The 15,972-nt window shown below is 41.3% G+C and overlaps 1 protein-coding gene across 6 annotated transcripts in view; it reads right to left on the bottom strand.

Moving 5' to 3' along the window:
• ACVR2B (activin A receptor type 2B) overlaps positions 1–15,972 on the bottom strand; it is a 76,442-nt gene that overhangs the window by 14,318 nt on the left and 46,152 nt on the right. For 4 of the 6 annotated variants that reach the window (XM_039334190.1, XM_039334191.1, XM_039334193.1 and 1 more), the window contains exons 2-8: positions 12,649–12,856; positions 7,258–7,367; positions 7,109–7,165; positions 4,739–4,890; positions 3,483–3,626; positions 1,496–1,639; positions 209–357 (exon numbers count right to left, since the gene is read on the bottom strand). In XM_039334190.1, coding sequence (XP_039190124.1) covers positions 209–357; positions 1,496–1,639; positions 3,483–3,626; positions 4,739–4,890; positions 7,109–7,165; positions 7,258–7,367; positions 12,649–12,856 — 964 coding nt within the window. The remainder of the gene's footprint in view (positions 1–208; positions 358–1,495; positions 1,640–3,482; positions 3,627–4,738; positions 4,891–7,108; positions 7,166–7,257; positions 7,368–12,648; positions 12,857–15,972) is intronic. The other 2 variants (XM_039334192.1, XM_039334195.1) reach the window with 1 other exon arrangement.

The raw sequence follows: 15,972 nt of genomic DNA, 5'->3' as shown, positions 1-15,972 counted from the left end.
TCTAGAACAGGGGTCTTCAAACTTGGCCCTTTTATGACTGGTGGACTTCAACTCCCAGAATTCCTCAGCCAGGCACGCGTGCCTGGCTGAGGAATTCTGGGAGTTGAAGTCCACCAGTCATAAAAGGGCCAAGTTTGAAGACCCCTGATCTAGAAGTAAACAAACTTTGATTTAGTGTTACAATAGACTAAAAATGGGACTTACTTACCTGTGTGCTATAGCAGGTTTATGTCCTTCTCCCTTGCACCAAGGGATGTCCTCATGCAGATAGGAGAGACCGCGGGCCATGGTTTCTGCCACGTGGCAGAGCTCATTCCAGTTGACAACGTTCCCCTTCAGATAGTCAGTCAAAGACCCCTGGGGGAACAAACCTAGATGATATCTATGACTCTTTGACATCCTCCCGAATCAGGTCCATGTGTGTGTGTGTGTGTGTGTGTGTGTGGCATTTACAGTGAGCCTGGCCAGTGTTTTAAAGCAGGAATCTTAAGCATGCTTCTCTGGAAGTCAGCCCAAGGGCCAGTTGTAAAAGTATGACTCTGCATAGAAGACACACACACAGGGAGTGCTCACAATAACAGAAAAACAGAAGGGACCTTGGAGGTCATCTAGTCCAACCCCCTGCTCAGGCAGGAAACCCTATATCATTTCACACAAATGGTTGTCCAATCTCTTCTTAAAAACCTCCAGTATTGGAGCACCCACAACTTCTGGAGGCAAGTCGTCCCACTAGTTAATTGTTCTAACTGTCAGGAAATTTCTCCTTGCTTCTCTGCCAGTGACATTCATCTGCAGGAGAGAATTAAACACAAGCTTAAATATCCTCCAATGGAATCAAGGGGGTTGAAAATTAATGCTCAGTTTGTTGGGCCGTTTCTGAACTTACAGCAATACAACTACAATGACTCGGCCCACTTACAGGTAGTCCTCGAGTTATGGCCATAATGGAGCCTGCCTATGTTGATCGTAAGGTAACACACCGTGAAATGACCTGTTTTATGCCCTTTTGGGAGGTGAAGTGGATCACTGCAGTCCCTAAGGGAACCAATGGTTCGTGATGAGAGGTTTTGCCAAAAAACCTGAAAGTAAATGCTGGATTTTCACACACAAAAAAAAAAACATTATAAAACACAGTCATATGATTGCAGGATGCTGCCAACAGCTGTTAATGTAACCCAGCTGCTTAGTCCGGGAAGTGTGGTTGTGTGACCTCAGAATTTTGAATCCAGACTGTAAACACCGCCCTTCCCTCAAGTAAGTATTCTGGAACTTCCACCGGTCATTAAGTGGCCAATCGTAACTCAAGGACTACCTGTGCTTAGATTTGTAGGAGAAGCTCATCTGAAGAGGCACCTGTTGCCAGAAGTTTGGCCCAGCTGGGAGAGGGGCTCCCCCTGTGTTGCTAAGGGTCTTTTAAATGCTCCCCACGAAGAGATGCATACGTCCTTGGTCTTCCTGCCGTCAACAAAGCCTCAACCGAGTCAGCCCTTGTTACCTTATCATGGAAAGCTGTGATCAGCCAAAGCTCCGTCTCCAGGTTGGTTCCCCTCTTCTCAGCTGCAATAAACTGCAGAAGGTTTTCGTGCTTCATTCCTGGAGTGTTGAAGATGTCCCTCTCGCTTTGCCAAGACTGCTTGTCCTGGAGGGAGGGCAGAAGGTTAAAAAGAGTGGAGAAACAGATGAATCTGTTCAGAGAACAATGATATCCCTAGACATCGATGATGTTACAGCCACCCGGGTGCTCTTTTCTCGTCTCCATCCATCAAAAAATAGTCCTGTTATTTGACCATCTTTGCATTTCCTCTTTCTTATTTTCCAGAATGCTGTCCTCTCTGTTTCTGCAATTACAGGTAGTGCTCGACATACAAACACAATTGAGCTGAACATTAAGTGAGACATTTAAGTGCTGTTATGTGTTAAGTGAAATGCAGTCATAAGTCGCTTTTTTCAGTGCCATTGTAACTTTGAACAGTCACTGAATGAACTGCTGTAAGTCGAGGACTACCTGTAATAAATGTAATAAATAAAAATAATATAGGTAGTCCTCGACCTATGACCACAATTCAGCCCAAAATTTCTGTTATTGAGACATTTTGTTGCCAGTGTGTTTTGCCCTGTTTTACGACCTTTCTTGCCACAGTTGTTAAATGAATCACTGCCATTATTAAGTTAGTAATTCGGTTGTTAAGTGAATCTGGCTTCTCCATTGACTTGGCTTGCCAGAAGGTCACAAAAGGGGGTCACGTGACCCCAGGACAGTGCGACCGTCATAAATATGAACCAGTTCCCAAAATGTGAATTTTGATTAAGTGACCAATGGGAATGCTGCAAAGGTCGTAACTGAAAAACCATCATAAGTCATGCTTTTTCAGTGCCGTTGTAATTTTGAATGGTCACTAAATGAACTGTTGTAAGTCGAGGACTACCTGTAATAAATGATTCTGAAGATACTTCCCCGGTTTAAGCATCTCACATGTTTGACATTGTTTAAATTTGTATGGTGAAAGTCTCGCAGAAGCTTAAGCTGTCAAAAATCTGTTACCTAGTACTGTAAAATTTGTTTTCTTAGATGACCCAGGAAAGAAGAATAAGATTTCTAATGATTCCTGTCAATCTGAACATAATGGAGTCTCAAGTATTTGCCAAGTGCATTATTTATGTTTAATTCTAGCAAGGATGGGGCAATCTTTTTGAGATTAAAGGCAATGACAAGCCGTAGATTTAATGATTTCCCTCTTCTTGCATTAAAAATTACAATCCTGTGGCAATTTGGGGAAATACTTTAGGATACGGTTCCAAGACTTTGGAATCAAAGCACCTTGTGATATGAAATATTTTATCCCCGCTGTCATGCCTGAAGAAGCTGCCAAGATAAATAACATAAAACAGCAATATATAAAATGTTTGCAGATTCACAGAGCTGGGAACCTATTGCCATTCGCTTGTGCATAGAACAGAGGCTGCCTGCACACTTGGAGAATAAATAATGGCTTAGCGTGCAATCCAAAACGGACCCTCAAGCCATTTGGCTATCATGCAACTAGGCTGCAGTCTGTTCAGCAAGCGAAATGTGGCTGTGCAAAGTGGTGAGAAGCGCAACGAACTTTTAAGGGAGGAGAAACGGTAACTCAGCTTTGAGGAAGTATGAAAATAACCCTTGATTTGTTTGGTATAAGATGGAGCAGAGAGAAACTATTAAACTTTCAAGTTTGAAATTTTTCTACCTACTAGGTGTTTCTCAATCTTGGCAATGCTTAAGCGATGTAGACTTCAATTCCCAGAATTCCTCCGCCAGTATGGCCGGTGAATGAATTCTGGCAGTTGAAGTCGCTGAACGTCAAGTGGTCAAGGTTGAGACACACTGCTAGAGACTTTACTCGAAGACCTAGAAGGTGGAACTCTTGATAAAATTGCTAACTTGGAATTCTGTAAACATTTTTACCTTGCTCCAGGTGTTACTGGAAAATAATTCCATTCCTCACCTGTACGGGGAAGATTTTCACTGCTACATACTCATTCATCAATTGTGCTTTCCAGACACAGCCAAAGCGACCCCTGGCTTTGACCTCTAAAAGCTGTAATGGCTTCAGTCCAACCATTGGAGAAGGAGGTGGGGGTCCTGGATCCTGGGAAACAAAGATAGAGGGTGCTAGGAATCAGATAAAATTGAAATATTGTCAAGGTATGGAGGAATTTCTTGTAGGAGTTGCTATGGAGCTGGCAGGTACCAGTAATGAAACAAATTGAGAGGAAGTCTATAGAACAGTGGTTCTCAACCTTTTTAATGCCGCGACCCCCAACCGGTCGTAAGTCGAGGACTACTCAACCGGTCGTAAATCGAGGACTACTCAACTGGTGCAGCACCGTTTGCAGAATAGGACTTTTGGCGGGCTCAGCAGGGCAGAGACAGCCTGGACAATTCCTATTGGCTTTTGAAAGCCAATAGAATTAGACTCTATTCAAGAGAGTCTATTCTCTTTCAAAAGCCAATAGAATAAAAGGGAGTAGCACAGCTAAGGAAAAGGGGGGGAAAATGGCAGACTGCGTTGTTTGGCGACCCTCGTGAAATGGTCGTTCGACCCCAAATGGGGTCCCGACCCACAGGTTGAAAATCACTGCTATAGAATATCTTCCCTTCTCTCAGTGGAGCCGTTTTTAGACAATTTGGTCTGAGGAGTAAACCAATAGGAAGCCCAGGGATTGCAAGTCAGGAATCTTCTCCAGCAAGCATGGGTCACCATTTTCACCCTAGTTTTGGGTTTGTTTTTAACAAGCTATACAGTGGTGGTCTACATAAAAAGGTAAAAGTTTTCACTGTTGGTTGTGTCCAACTCTAGGACATGATGTTCACCTCTGTTTCTCGGCTGAGGGAGCCAGCGTTGTCTGAAGACAATTTCCGTGATCATGTGGCCAGCATGGCTATACGCCAAAGTTGCACGGAACGCCGTTACCATCCCACCAAAGTGGTACCTATTTATCTACTCACATCGACAAGCTTCAGAACTACTAGATGGGTAGGAGCTGGGGCAAGGAATGGGAGCTCAGCCCATTGCGTGACACTTAAGTATCGAACCTGGGCTGTCAGCTCCCCAAGTTCAGCGTCTTTAACCGCTGAGCCATCGCGCCCCTCCACTCTACACTCAAAATTTAAATTCAATTTACTTTTCATCACTGGAATGAAGGACCACACTGAGTTCCTTGAACAGATTGCTACTTCAGCAGAAACCGTCTTACATACCTCGCTGACATCAACGTGCCCATACGGAGGCTTGCGGTGACGATACATCCAAAAAGCCAGCAAGATGGCAATGGAGAGAGCAGTCATGGGAAACAAAGAATAAACGACAACATGGAGCAGCGAGGCGTTGGGAGGCGGTGGCTCATAAACCACTGAAAGAAAACGGTAACTCTGTTTAGACCAGACACTAATGTCAATCTCCGACATCCCGCCTTCAAGCCAAGATAGAAGCTACAGGTAGTCCTCAACTTACAACCACAATTGAGCCCAAAGTCTCTGTTCCTAAATGAGACACTTAGATAAGTTTTGCCCTGTATTGCAGCCTTTCTTGCCTCAATTGTTAAATGAATCACTGCAGTTGTTAAGCTAGTAACCCAGTTGTTAAATGAATCCAGCTTCCCTGTTGACTTTGCTTGTCAGAAGGTCACATGATCAGAGAGCCGTCATAAATAGGAGTTAGTTGCCAAGCCTCTGAATTTTGATCACGTGACCACGAGGATGCTGCAATAGTCGTAAGTGTGAAAAAGGATAAGTCATTTTTTCAGTACTGCTGTAATATCAAATGATCACTAAACGAACCATTATAAGTTGAGGACTACCTGTATCCTAATGTGACTATTTCAGCCAATTTGATGTGAATGTTAGTACTTGCCCCTATTAATAACAGCTACACTTTTCTGAAGCATTCATAAGCTCCACAAAGTCTGTCTTTATCTCTCCTTCTATGAAGAGCCCCCCAAAATTCTTCCCCCAAAATTATAGTGCTTAAGAGCCTTACCATACATTTCCCCCCCCCCAGGAAAAATCAATTTGAAAGAGAAAGATGAGGGGAAAAATTTGGGGGGGAGGGGTCTCAGCATTCAAGCTTTAGCTTCAATTAAGTTAAAACAGCAGGAATTTCTAAAACGTTATATTGTGGCTTTTAAAATGTTATTTTAATCAAAACATTTTAGAGAAGCATGCATATATCATTGATCAGGCTCCAGAATGTTTTGATTTTGGTTCCTGAAAAATGGCCTATTAGGGACCAATATTTTTCATAATTAGTACATTCAGCTGACAGACTGAAGCAAAATAGCAGCATGGTGGCTTAGCTAGGAATGAATAGTCCATTGATCCAAAATCACCCAGTCCTGTCCACCCACTGTGCCTTAAGTGGGCATCATTAACAAACGGCAGTTGTTTTGAAGATGGTTCAACATGTTTGCCATGTCTTCAGAACAAGAGATTCTGAACAGCAACATCTGCAAGAATCTGCAGTAAAACTGAAATGAAGAAGCACAGGTCATCACTCTTATCACACAAAACATGTGTGTTACGGAATTTGGCTCAAGTATTAATTCACATTCGGCATCACGGCATCACTATGCATTTGTCATCAGATTTCCATGAAATTTCTTATTTATTTGTTATTTCGGCAAACTTCTTACCCCCCTTACATCAAGCCATCTGTGGCTGGCTCAGGGTGCTAGTTTATGGAACTGAGATATTGAATCAACAGAGCGCAGCAGCTCACTGCTCATGACTTAAATGATCTCAAGAACTTTGATTCAATTTTTAAATCAGCTATTTCTCATCAGGACAAAGAGCAGACAAGTCGGTTTGGTCTATAAAAGAAGAACATTGTGTTCTTGGATGGACACTACATTCCGGATTACTTTGTGTCTTCTAGATCACTAATGCCTGACCTCCTGCATGCCCTTAAAAGAATTGTAGGAAACAGTGTGACTTGACCTACTATTAAAGATGGCCCTGGCCTAAAATAAAAACCAACCAATCAAAACCACATTTTACATAGAAGAGGAGTAGGAAAAGCAGGAGGAGGAGGTTCAGAACCATGAAAACGTTGAGCACATTCTTTCTGTGGTCATAGACTTTTCAATCCATGACCTTTCAACTCCAGCGATGGACTTTTAAAAGTCAGCTCTTCCAACAAACATTCAGCCTGCTGGAATATACCTTATTATTCTAAGAGGGAAAGGAAATGTTTTATTTTTATTTTAGAAAATTGCGTTGATATATTCATTTCAACCAGAATAACAGAGTTGGAAGGGACCTTGAAGGTCTTCTAGTCCAACCCCCTGCTCAAGCAGGAAACCCTATACCATTTCAGACTACTGGATGTCCAGTCTCTTCTTGAAAACCTCCAGTGTTGGAGCACCCACAACTTCTGGAGGCAAGTCGTTCCACTGGTTAAATGTTCTGTCAGGAAATTTCTCCTTAGTTCTAGGTTAGTTCTCTCCTTGATTAGTTTCTATCCGTTGCTTCTTGTCCTGGTTTGAAGAATAGCTTGGCCCCTTCTTATTTAAGGCAGCCCCTCAAATACTGCTATCATGTCACCTCTCATCTTTTTCATTAAACTAGACATACCCAATTTCTGCAACCGTTCTTCATATCTTTTAGCCTCCAGCCTCCTTTTTCCTGAACCTGGAAAAAACTACATTTTGTAAAAAAAAAAAAAAAACCAAAAACGGAAACTTACTGAACTAGGTTCAAAGAGTTATAGTCTTGACTCTCACCTTGTGGGCCAGTAGCTTCAGGTAAATGAGTGAACTTTTCATTGCAGAAATTCCCTTCACAACAACAGAAATAGACTTGCGGATTCTCTTCTGTGGCCACACATTCCTGCCTATAGATTAAAACAACACAAAAGAAAAGAAGCTAAGCCAGTGAATTGCTGTGTTGTCCACGCAACTCAACCTGCTTCCCTGTGCAAGCAGATTCTTTTTATTTTCCTATTTTGCTGATGCGCCATATTTTAGGATATAAGAGGTTTTAAAGCAGTGGTTCTCAACCTGTGGGTCGGGACCCCATTTGGGGTCGAACGACCATTTCACGGGGGTCGCCAAACAACGCAGTCCGCCATTTTTTCCCCTTTTCCTTAGCTGTGCTACTCCCTTTTATTCTATTGGCTTTTGAAAGCCAATAGAATAGACTCTCTTGAATAGAGTCTAATTCTATTGGCTTTCAAAAGCCAATAGGAATTGTCCAGGCTGTCTCTGCCCTGCTGAGCCCGCCAAAAGTCCTATTCTGCAAACGGTGCTGCACCAGTTGAGCAGTCCTCAACTTACGACCGGTTGAGCAGTCCTCGACTTACGACCAGTTGGGGGTCGCGGCATTAAAAAGGTTGAGAACCACTGTTTTAAAGGAACAAAATTCCTGGTGAGAGATCTTCAAACCTTGAAAGAAACTGGCAGAAGGTCAAATTAAAGGAAGTAAAGATGTAGTTATAATAGTTACAGGTAGTCCTCAACTTACAACCATAACTAGGACTGGAACTTCCAGATGCTAAGTAAGATGGTTGTTAAGTGAGTTGTCTGATTTTACAACCTTTTTTGCCATGGTTAAGAGACTCACCCCGGTCGTTAACTGAAGCACATGGTAGTTAAACAACTCTGGCTTCCCCTTATTGACCTTGCTTGTCAGAATCTGGCCAGGAAGGTCACAAGGTTATGGTGATCACATGACCCCGGGACATTCCAAATATCACAAATCCATGCCAATCGCCAGAGGCTGAAATTCTGGTCATGTGACTGCAGGAATGCTGGAATAGTTAAGTGTAAGGACCAGCATCACCGTCAAACAGTTGCTAAATTAATGGTTATAAGTCAAGGACTATCTATGCCAGGGGTAGGCAACCTTGGCTCTTTTATGACTCGTGGACTTCAACTCCCAGAATTCCTGAGCCAGCCATGATGCAATGGTTTTTAGTGTGAAAAATGATCGTTAAGTCACTTTTTTCAGGGCTGTTGTAATTGAACAGTCACTAAATGAACTGTTGTAAATCAAGGACTACCTGTATGGTATCACCACCAATGAAATCTTTTATGTTGTAAATCCACACAAAATGATGGAGCCTTCACAAAACATGACAACCTTGTGTACCATCCAGGATGGTTCTCAGCTTATAACTATGAACTAATTCTCACTGAATTTGCCCCCATTTTCTGTTGTTATTATTATTAATAAAATCTACAAGCCAATCTCTTGTGAAATAATTTTATATTTTTTTTTCTTTTCATGGAAATTATAAGAATTTCTGATTATCCTTCTTCTAAGGCAGGCTGACCTGCCATTTTGGCTAAGCTAGGGGCCAAAGTGATGCAATGCAAAAACATATTTTGTGGTAAACAAACTTTGGCTTCAACTTCTTACGTTCCAGTTTATCATGCCGAAATATTTGGGCCATAGTTTGTAAGCTGCACCAAGTGACCTACTTGCACAAATAGTTGTGTGAACCCATGGTAGAAGTCTCCCTTAGGAAATGCAGGAAAGAGTATTTTGGAGAACAAGCGTCCAAGAAGAATCACTTAGTCTTCAAAGCTACCCAAGAAAAGGTGGTCCTTTATCCCTGTATCCAGCGATTCCACCCTAAATGGATAAAATTTCTTGAAGTTCAGTTTTGTTTCCTTGGCTGTATTTAGCACATCGTTCTCTGAGATGCCACCAAGATCGATCACATGTCCTCCTAGTGATATCAACCAGAGCTTCCTCCATCCATGATAGGGGAATTCCATGCCTCATCACATGGACAACAGGGAATCAGGAGTGTGCTCAGCTGAACAGAGTACAGAGTCCTTGACTTATGACTGGTCACTTACGTTCTGATGGACCTACCTGGAAGGTACTTATGACCCAGAGTCAACTTTCTTATGGTTGGGGGTCCTCTATGGTCATACGAGCACACTTTGGGTGCTCAGGAACTGGTCACAGTTTCAAAACCAGATCATAAGTAGCTTTTGGAGGTCCATTGTAGCATCAAATGGTCACTAGCCGACCAATCATAAGTCAAGGACTACCTATAATGCAAACAGGGATTCCATAACCCATTCCCGATGACTGGAGTGCTTGCAAGAATCATGGTCAGTTCAAAGAAATGTTCCCACCATCAGCCCACTTGAAATGCCATACCTAATAGGTTCAGACTATTTTATTTTTCTTCTCAGCCATGACTATCATCCTACTTCTCGTTATAAATCTAACTTTTTCTTTCAGCCATTATTACTGATGTGGTTGTAAACATTTAATAAACTCCTGGAGCAAAGAGAAAACCAACTAAGTGCATTTAAAAAGGAATACAGCTGAGTGGTTTAGCTGACGCCATCAAAAACAAAACAAAAATAGAATGCGAATGATTGTGTGGCCATCCTGAAATGGGCAATTAATGACAATAGTCGCTCAAAAGCAAGCCCACAGTCCCAGTCAGTCTGCCCTCGACCCTAAATTGTTTTTCTCCAGATTGCTGCTCCAAATGATTAATTTCTCCTATTCTACAGCAAACAAGCAAACAAGAGCACGTGGTCTGCCACGTACAGGACATTCTCTTGAACAGGCTGGAAAGGGCTGGGCTTTCATTGTGCAAAAACACCTGGGAGATATTTTTTTTTTTTTTTTTGCTTTCCTGGATTCTACAATTACGTGAAAAAAAAAACAGGCAATGATTGACCGAATATAGAGGCTTTAAACTGAAGTCAGCTTGACCGTCAGTCTTCTCACTCCTCAAAGTACCTCTGTGAAAATAACCCCCATTCAGCAGGGATTACCTGGGGAGGAGGTCACAGGGAGGGGGAAATAAGGGAACCACAGCTCCCCAGTGCTTAATAATAATAATAAAGTTGGAAGGGACCTTGGAGGTCATCTAGTCCAACCCTCTGCTCAGGCAGGAAAGCCTATACCAGTGATGGCGAACCTTTTAGAGACCGAGTGCCCAAACTGCAACCCAAAACCCACTTATGTATTGTCGGGTGCCGGATGGGCATGGCCCATTGGGTGAGGGTAGGGTTGGCCCATTGGGTGGGGGTGACCCATTGGGTGGGTGTGGCTGTGGTGGTAACGGCAGACTGGGTGGGACTAAAAAGTTCAATCAATCAATTCCAACTTTGCAAGATCTTTTTTTTCCCGCGAGAAGTTGAAATTGATTGATTGAATCTTTTTTTTTTTTGCACATGGTGGCAGAGGCCTAAAGCAAAAAGGTTTTATTAAACGCAGCTAAAGGCGTAGGACTGGGGTGATGAAGCGCGTGCCCACAGAGAGGACTCTGCGTGCCACCTGTGGAACGTGTGCCATAGGTTCACCACATGGCCCTATACAATTTTGGACAAATGGCTGTCTAGTCTCTTGTTGAACTATGATTTGCAGAAGCTCTGGCTAGTACAGATAATGCTCGATTTACGACCACAATTGAGCCCAAAATTTCCATTGCTAAATGAGACATTTGTTGAGTGAGTTTCACCCCATTTTACAACCTTTCTTGCCACAATTGTTAACTGAATCTCCGGAGTTGTTAAAGTTAGTGACACGGGGTTGTTAAGCGAATCTGGCTTCCCCCATTGATTTTGTTTGTCAGATGGTCACAAAAGGTGATCAAATGACCCCGGGACACTGCAACCGTCATAAATATGAATCAGTTGCCAAGCATCTGAATTTTGATCACATGAACATAAGGATGATGCAATGGTTGTGTGAAAAATGATCATGTCACTTTTTTCAGTGTGGTCGTTACTTCGAACAGTCACTAAACGAACTGTTGTAAGTCAGGGACTACTCAGACAGCCATGGGGGAAATAGTGGTTTGATATAGCTTCCTTTTTGTCTTGGAGCTCAGCTTCACAGCTGTTAAGACAGTTTGATTCCAGACAGTCAGGGATCATAAAATGAAGGATTTGGGGATGGACTGGAGGAGAGAGGAGGGGTCTTTCCCACTCTTAAAAATTCTGGGAGTTGATGTTGGGGTGGGACTTTACAACTGAGGACTTTTGCCAATGGAAACACTGTAAAACCTGATTTTTAAAAAAACCTTTTACCGGTATGTGATGATTGAATTGGTGGCTTTACCAGAAATGGTGCCAACTTTGCTGGCCTTTTGTAAAGTCTTGGCTCTGTGCCCAGGTCTTGGATCCTGAGTATGTGAAGGGACCCATTTATTTAGATCTTTTAAGCTTTATTCATGTATTTTACATTTTATAAATTATTTTTGTACATAAGGCAGTGAACTATCTAACGCTCCTTCCTTCTCCTCTTTTCACCACCACCGCCACAACCCTGCGAGGTAGGTTGGGCTGAAAGGAAAGGACTGGCTGATAGCCACCCAGCTGACTTTCATGCTTAAGGCAGGACTAGAACTCATGGTCTCCTGATGATGGGCCCCAAGTCATCCAGCTGGCTTTTCTTGGTTAATGCATAATTTATTTTTGCATATTTACATTTTGGCTGGATAAATTTTTGTAATTGTTAGAATTCAAAAATTTGATGGCACATAATCAATCAATCAACTTACTCCATTTGTTTTTATTTTAGTTTTAATTTTGTTCACTGCCCAGTCACCCAATTGCTATCTGACTCCATAGCAGGTCTGCTTGGTGTACAATGTTAAAAACAATTGTTTTAACTTCCATTAGGTGTGTTTTGTAAAATCTCTACCTAATCATTAAGAGGAATGAAAATCAAATGGGTGGCTTTTGGCTACCCTAAGACTTTCAATGCCCTACTCACTCTGACCCACTGATAAAATGACATAAATAAAATAGGGGGGATGGTATGATTTAGTTGTTATAGAAGAGCAGGCTGAGCTGGAAAGCAGAATTAAGTGTCCCATCAGTTTAGACTCATTGCGTTGCCAAAGAGATTCAAGTCCAGCCCCCTGTGAATTCTACTGAATTTAGCCAATTTAACTTTGAACATTAGTGGACTAAATTCTTTTTTATAGGTAGTAATAATAAACGTTTGTGCTTTGAACTCAAGGAATGCCCCTGATTATTTGTGCCTGACAGTTGTTTACATTAAGAATAGGAATCACGGGGCCAAAATTCTATCGCTGGCAGCCGGTCTGTGGCCATTCCGTAAACTATTAAACAGGAATTTAGGACAATCCCTATTTCTTGAAAATAGAATTCCTATCTCTTGGCCCTTACCTGTCATAACAATTGAAGTCATCAAGCCAACATCCTTTTTTCACTAGTTCAATGAATCCAGAGTTGTTCCTCCAGGATGCATAGCAATGCAGGCGCTTGTCTTTTTCACCTTCGCAACGCTCCACTCCACTCTGGTTAGTCTTTTCCAGTTCCCAGTTGGCATTATAATAAATGCATTCTCTTGTCTCTGCCTCTCCCTGGCCAGATCCTGGAGGAAGATGCAAATGAATCAAATGTTAATAATAACCATAGTGAGGGGAAGGAAAATAATGAAGGCTGGTCACTGATCATGCTGACCAAGGATGGTGAGACTTGTAGTCCAGAACATCTGAAAGACACCTGATTGAGGAAAGTTACTGTCCGTATTTCTTACATTCCCAGAAAGACATAAATAGAATATAAAATGAGAGCAAACCCCACTCCCCAAACTGATGATGTTACTTAGTTTGGGTAATGAAACGTCGGCAAGAAAAGAATCAAGCTCAGAGAGCACCAAAGACCTCTCCAAAGGGAGACAACTCAAAAACTTCTAGATAAACCCAGAACTTCCAGCATTCTCACTACTGCTATCCAGGTTACTGGATGACCACGCTTGAAATGTCTAAAGCAGTGGTTCTCAACCTGTGGGTCGGGACCCCATTTGGGGTCGAACGACCATTTCACGGGGTTCGCCAAACAATGCAGTCCGCCATTTTTCCCCTCCTTTTCCTTAGCTGTGCTACTCCCTTTTATTCTATTGGCTTTTGAAAGCCAATAGAAGAGACTCTCTTGAATAGAGTCTAATTCTATTGGCTTTCAAAAGCCAATAGGAATTGTCCAGGCTGTCTCTGCCCTGCTGAGCCCGCCAAAAGTCCCATTCTGCAAACGGTGCTGCACCAGTTGAGTAGTCCTCGACTTATGACCGGTTGGGGGTCGCAGCATTAAAAAGGTTGAGAACCACTGGTCTAAAGGATTAAATTGTCCATTCACAGAGTTTGCACATACAGAAAGTCCTCACTTAATGACCAGTTTGAAGTTACAACAGACTTCTCTCTGCAGAGCTACTTAAAACCAATTTTTCAAAGTTGCAATGGCTTTCATCAGAAGCAACAGACCCTAGAATGTCAGAGCATCAAAAGTCACAAAATTAGGGGATAACATGTCTGGAAAACCAAATGAAAAGACTGGTGATGTTGCTTGCATAAAATCCAAGACATCAGTCTTGGATGACAAGATCAGAAGAAAAGGACAAGGTTATGGTGACCAGGATCCACACTCAAAACCTCCTTTAAAAGGAAGACCACAGTGGTGGAAACAAAAATGTAAATTGGATAAGGGATGTTTTCTCTGGAATAGAATCAGCCTGAGAATTCACTTTTCATTATTTGCAACTTAGTTTTTAAAAACAAAAACAACCCCCCTCCTGTTTTTTATTTTCGGCCAATTCATTTCTCAAGGGCCAGAAGGTTGCCATTCCCACATTTATACAACAATTTTCGCCAATCAGTTGGGAAATGAAGATTGTGTAACCCACAACGGGCCATAATGTCCTACCATGTCCTAAGGTTTCTTGGATGAAAAGAGAGGCAATGAACTCATAAAAAGCTAAACAAGAGATTAATTTGCGTCTCTGTGATTCCTTTCTATGGTTTTATCTATTTTTAGCCCCTCTTCATTTCATCTAAGTCAATCCTGCTCAGTTCCCTTAGATTTGCACAATCCAAATGACTAAGAAATAGAATATTGATCCTTCTAAGGTCTATCAGATTTCCTAATCTGCTAGCATTCCTAATGCTAATTGTTAACCATTTGCAACCATACTGAAACAGCCAAGGAAATAATTGCAGTTTCAAAAATGTGTCAATAGTTTTGAAGATTAACAAAATTGGTTAGTGCAAATGTTGACAATATCAAACTACTTTAATTTTTTTTTTTTTTGCCTCATGCAATGTGTAGCAGAACAGGATTAGCTTTATTATGCAGACAGCTATCTCTCCACATTATGTAGAATTTGGGCATTTATAAATAGAAGAGGTCTTCTGGAATGAAAAATAAAGTCAAGAAATGATAATTATAACAACAACCTTAGCTAAGCTTCATCTTGGTATCAAAAGTGAATATGTACGGCAAGAAGAAATAATTAATCACAACCATTTCCAAACTTCAGCTTCCACATATGGTAATTATCTTTATCAGGCTTTCTCTTATTATTGTATAAATAATAAATTATATATATATATATATACATATATATATATATATAATTTCTAATCCTCCTCACCTTAATTCAGTTAGACCAAAAATATTCAAAGAGGATAAGACTCTTATTATATTTCTTCTTTTAACCTTATAAATAAAATGCATGGTTTAAAATATTGGAGAGGAAAAAAGTTTTAGGAAGATACATTGTAACCAACTTAATCTGGTAGAAGATAATCATAACTATAAAGAGAGTTTATATTATTCTGGAGGAGAAAATCTCCTTCATCTTTTCATGGGTGAAATGTAGCAATCACTTCTTTTAAGCAAGGAAAATATAGGAACTAAACACAACTGTTGCATTCTTTAAGGCTTTGATGCCGGGGGAAAATGCTTTGGAAATCAAAGGAATTGTTTTCAGATAACTTTGTTTCTCAACACCACATAGCACACTTCTGCTTTGCAGAAAGATTAAAGAAACTCCTGCAGATTCCCAATTAAGTGATCAGATGAGCTATGTAAACATAGGGGAACTGCAAAAGAAGGATTCTAAAAAAAACTTTCCAAGATGGGGCAATTCCATGGGGCAGAATGTGCAACAAAATCTAAAATTTGCTCACACCAGACTGTTCTTTCTTTCTTTCTTTCTTTCTTTCTTTCTTTCTTTCTTTCTTTCTTTCTTTCTTTCTTTCTTTCTTTCTTTCTTTCTTCCTTCCTTCCTTCCTTCCTTCCTTCCTTTCTCTTTCTTTTTCTTATTTCTTCTTTTTCTTCCTTCCTCTTCCCTTTTTTCCTTCCTTCCTCTCTCCCTCACCTCCTCTTTCTGCAGTTTTTTGGGCAAGGCATTTTTTGGCGGAAGGGGTTGCTATTGCTTCTTTCCTAGGACACAGAGAGAGACTGATTGGTCCAAGTCACCCAGTGGGCCTCATGCCAAAGGCGCGACTAGAACTCATGATATCCTAGTTTTCAGCCTGATACTACACCAAACTAGCCCTTAGAAAATGGAAAAAAAGAAATGTGTTTATCAAAAAGATAGGAAGAGCAAAATCAATCAGCCAAGGTGCCACTGGCCCTTTTTCCACGATAAGATAACCCAGGAGATAGACATAAAAGAGCACTTTATAGCAATGCATTTTTTTTCAGGGAGGA

The sequence above is a fragment of the Crotalus tigris genome, unplaced genomic scaffold (genome assembly GCF_016545835.1).
Source record: "Crotalus tigris isolate CLP2741 ecotype Arizona unplaced genomic scaffold, ASM1654583v1 scf7180000017628.32516253702:7417878, whole genome shotgun sequence".
In the NCBI taxonomy this organism is placed as follows: Eukaryota; Metazoa; Chordata; class Lepidosauria; order Squamata; family Viperidae; genus Crotalus; species Crotalus tigris.
Note: the sequence above shows the minus strand (reverse complement) of the source record. Positions and strands in the feature narration are given on the sequence as shown.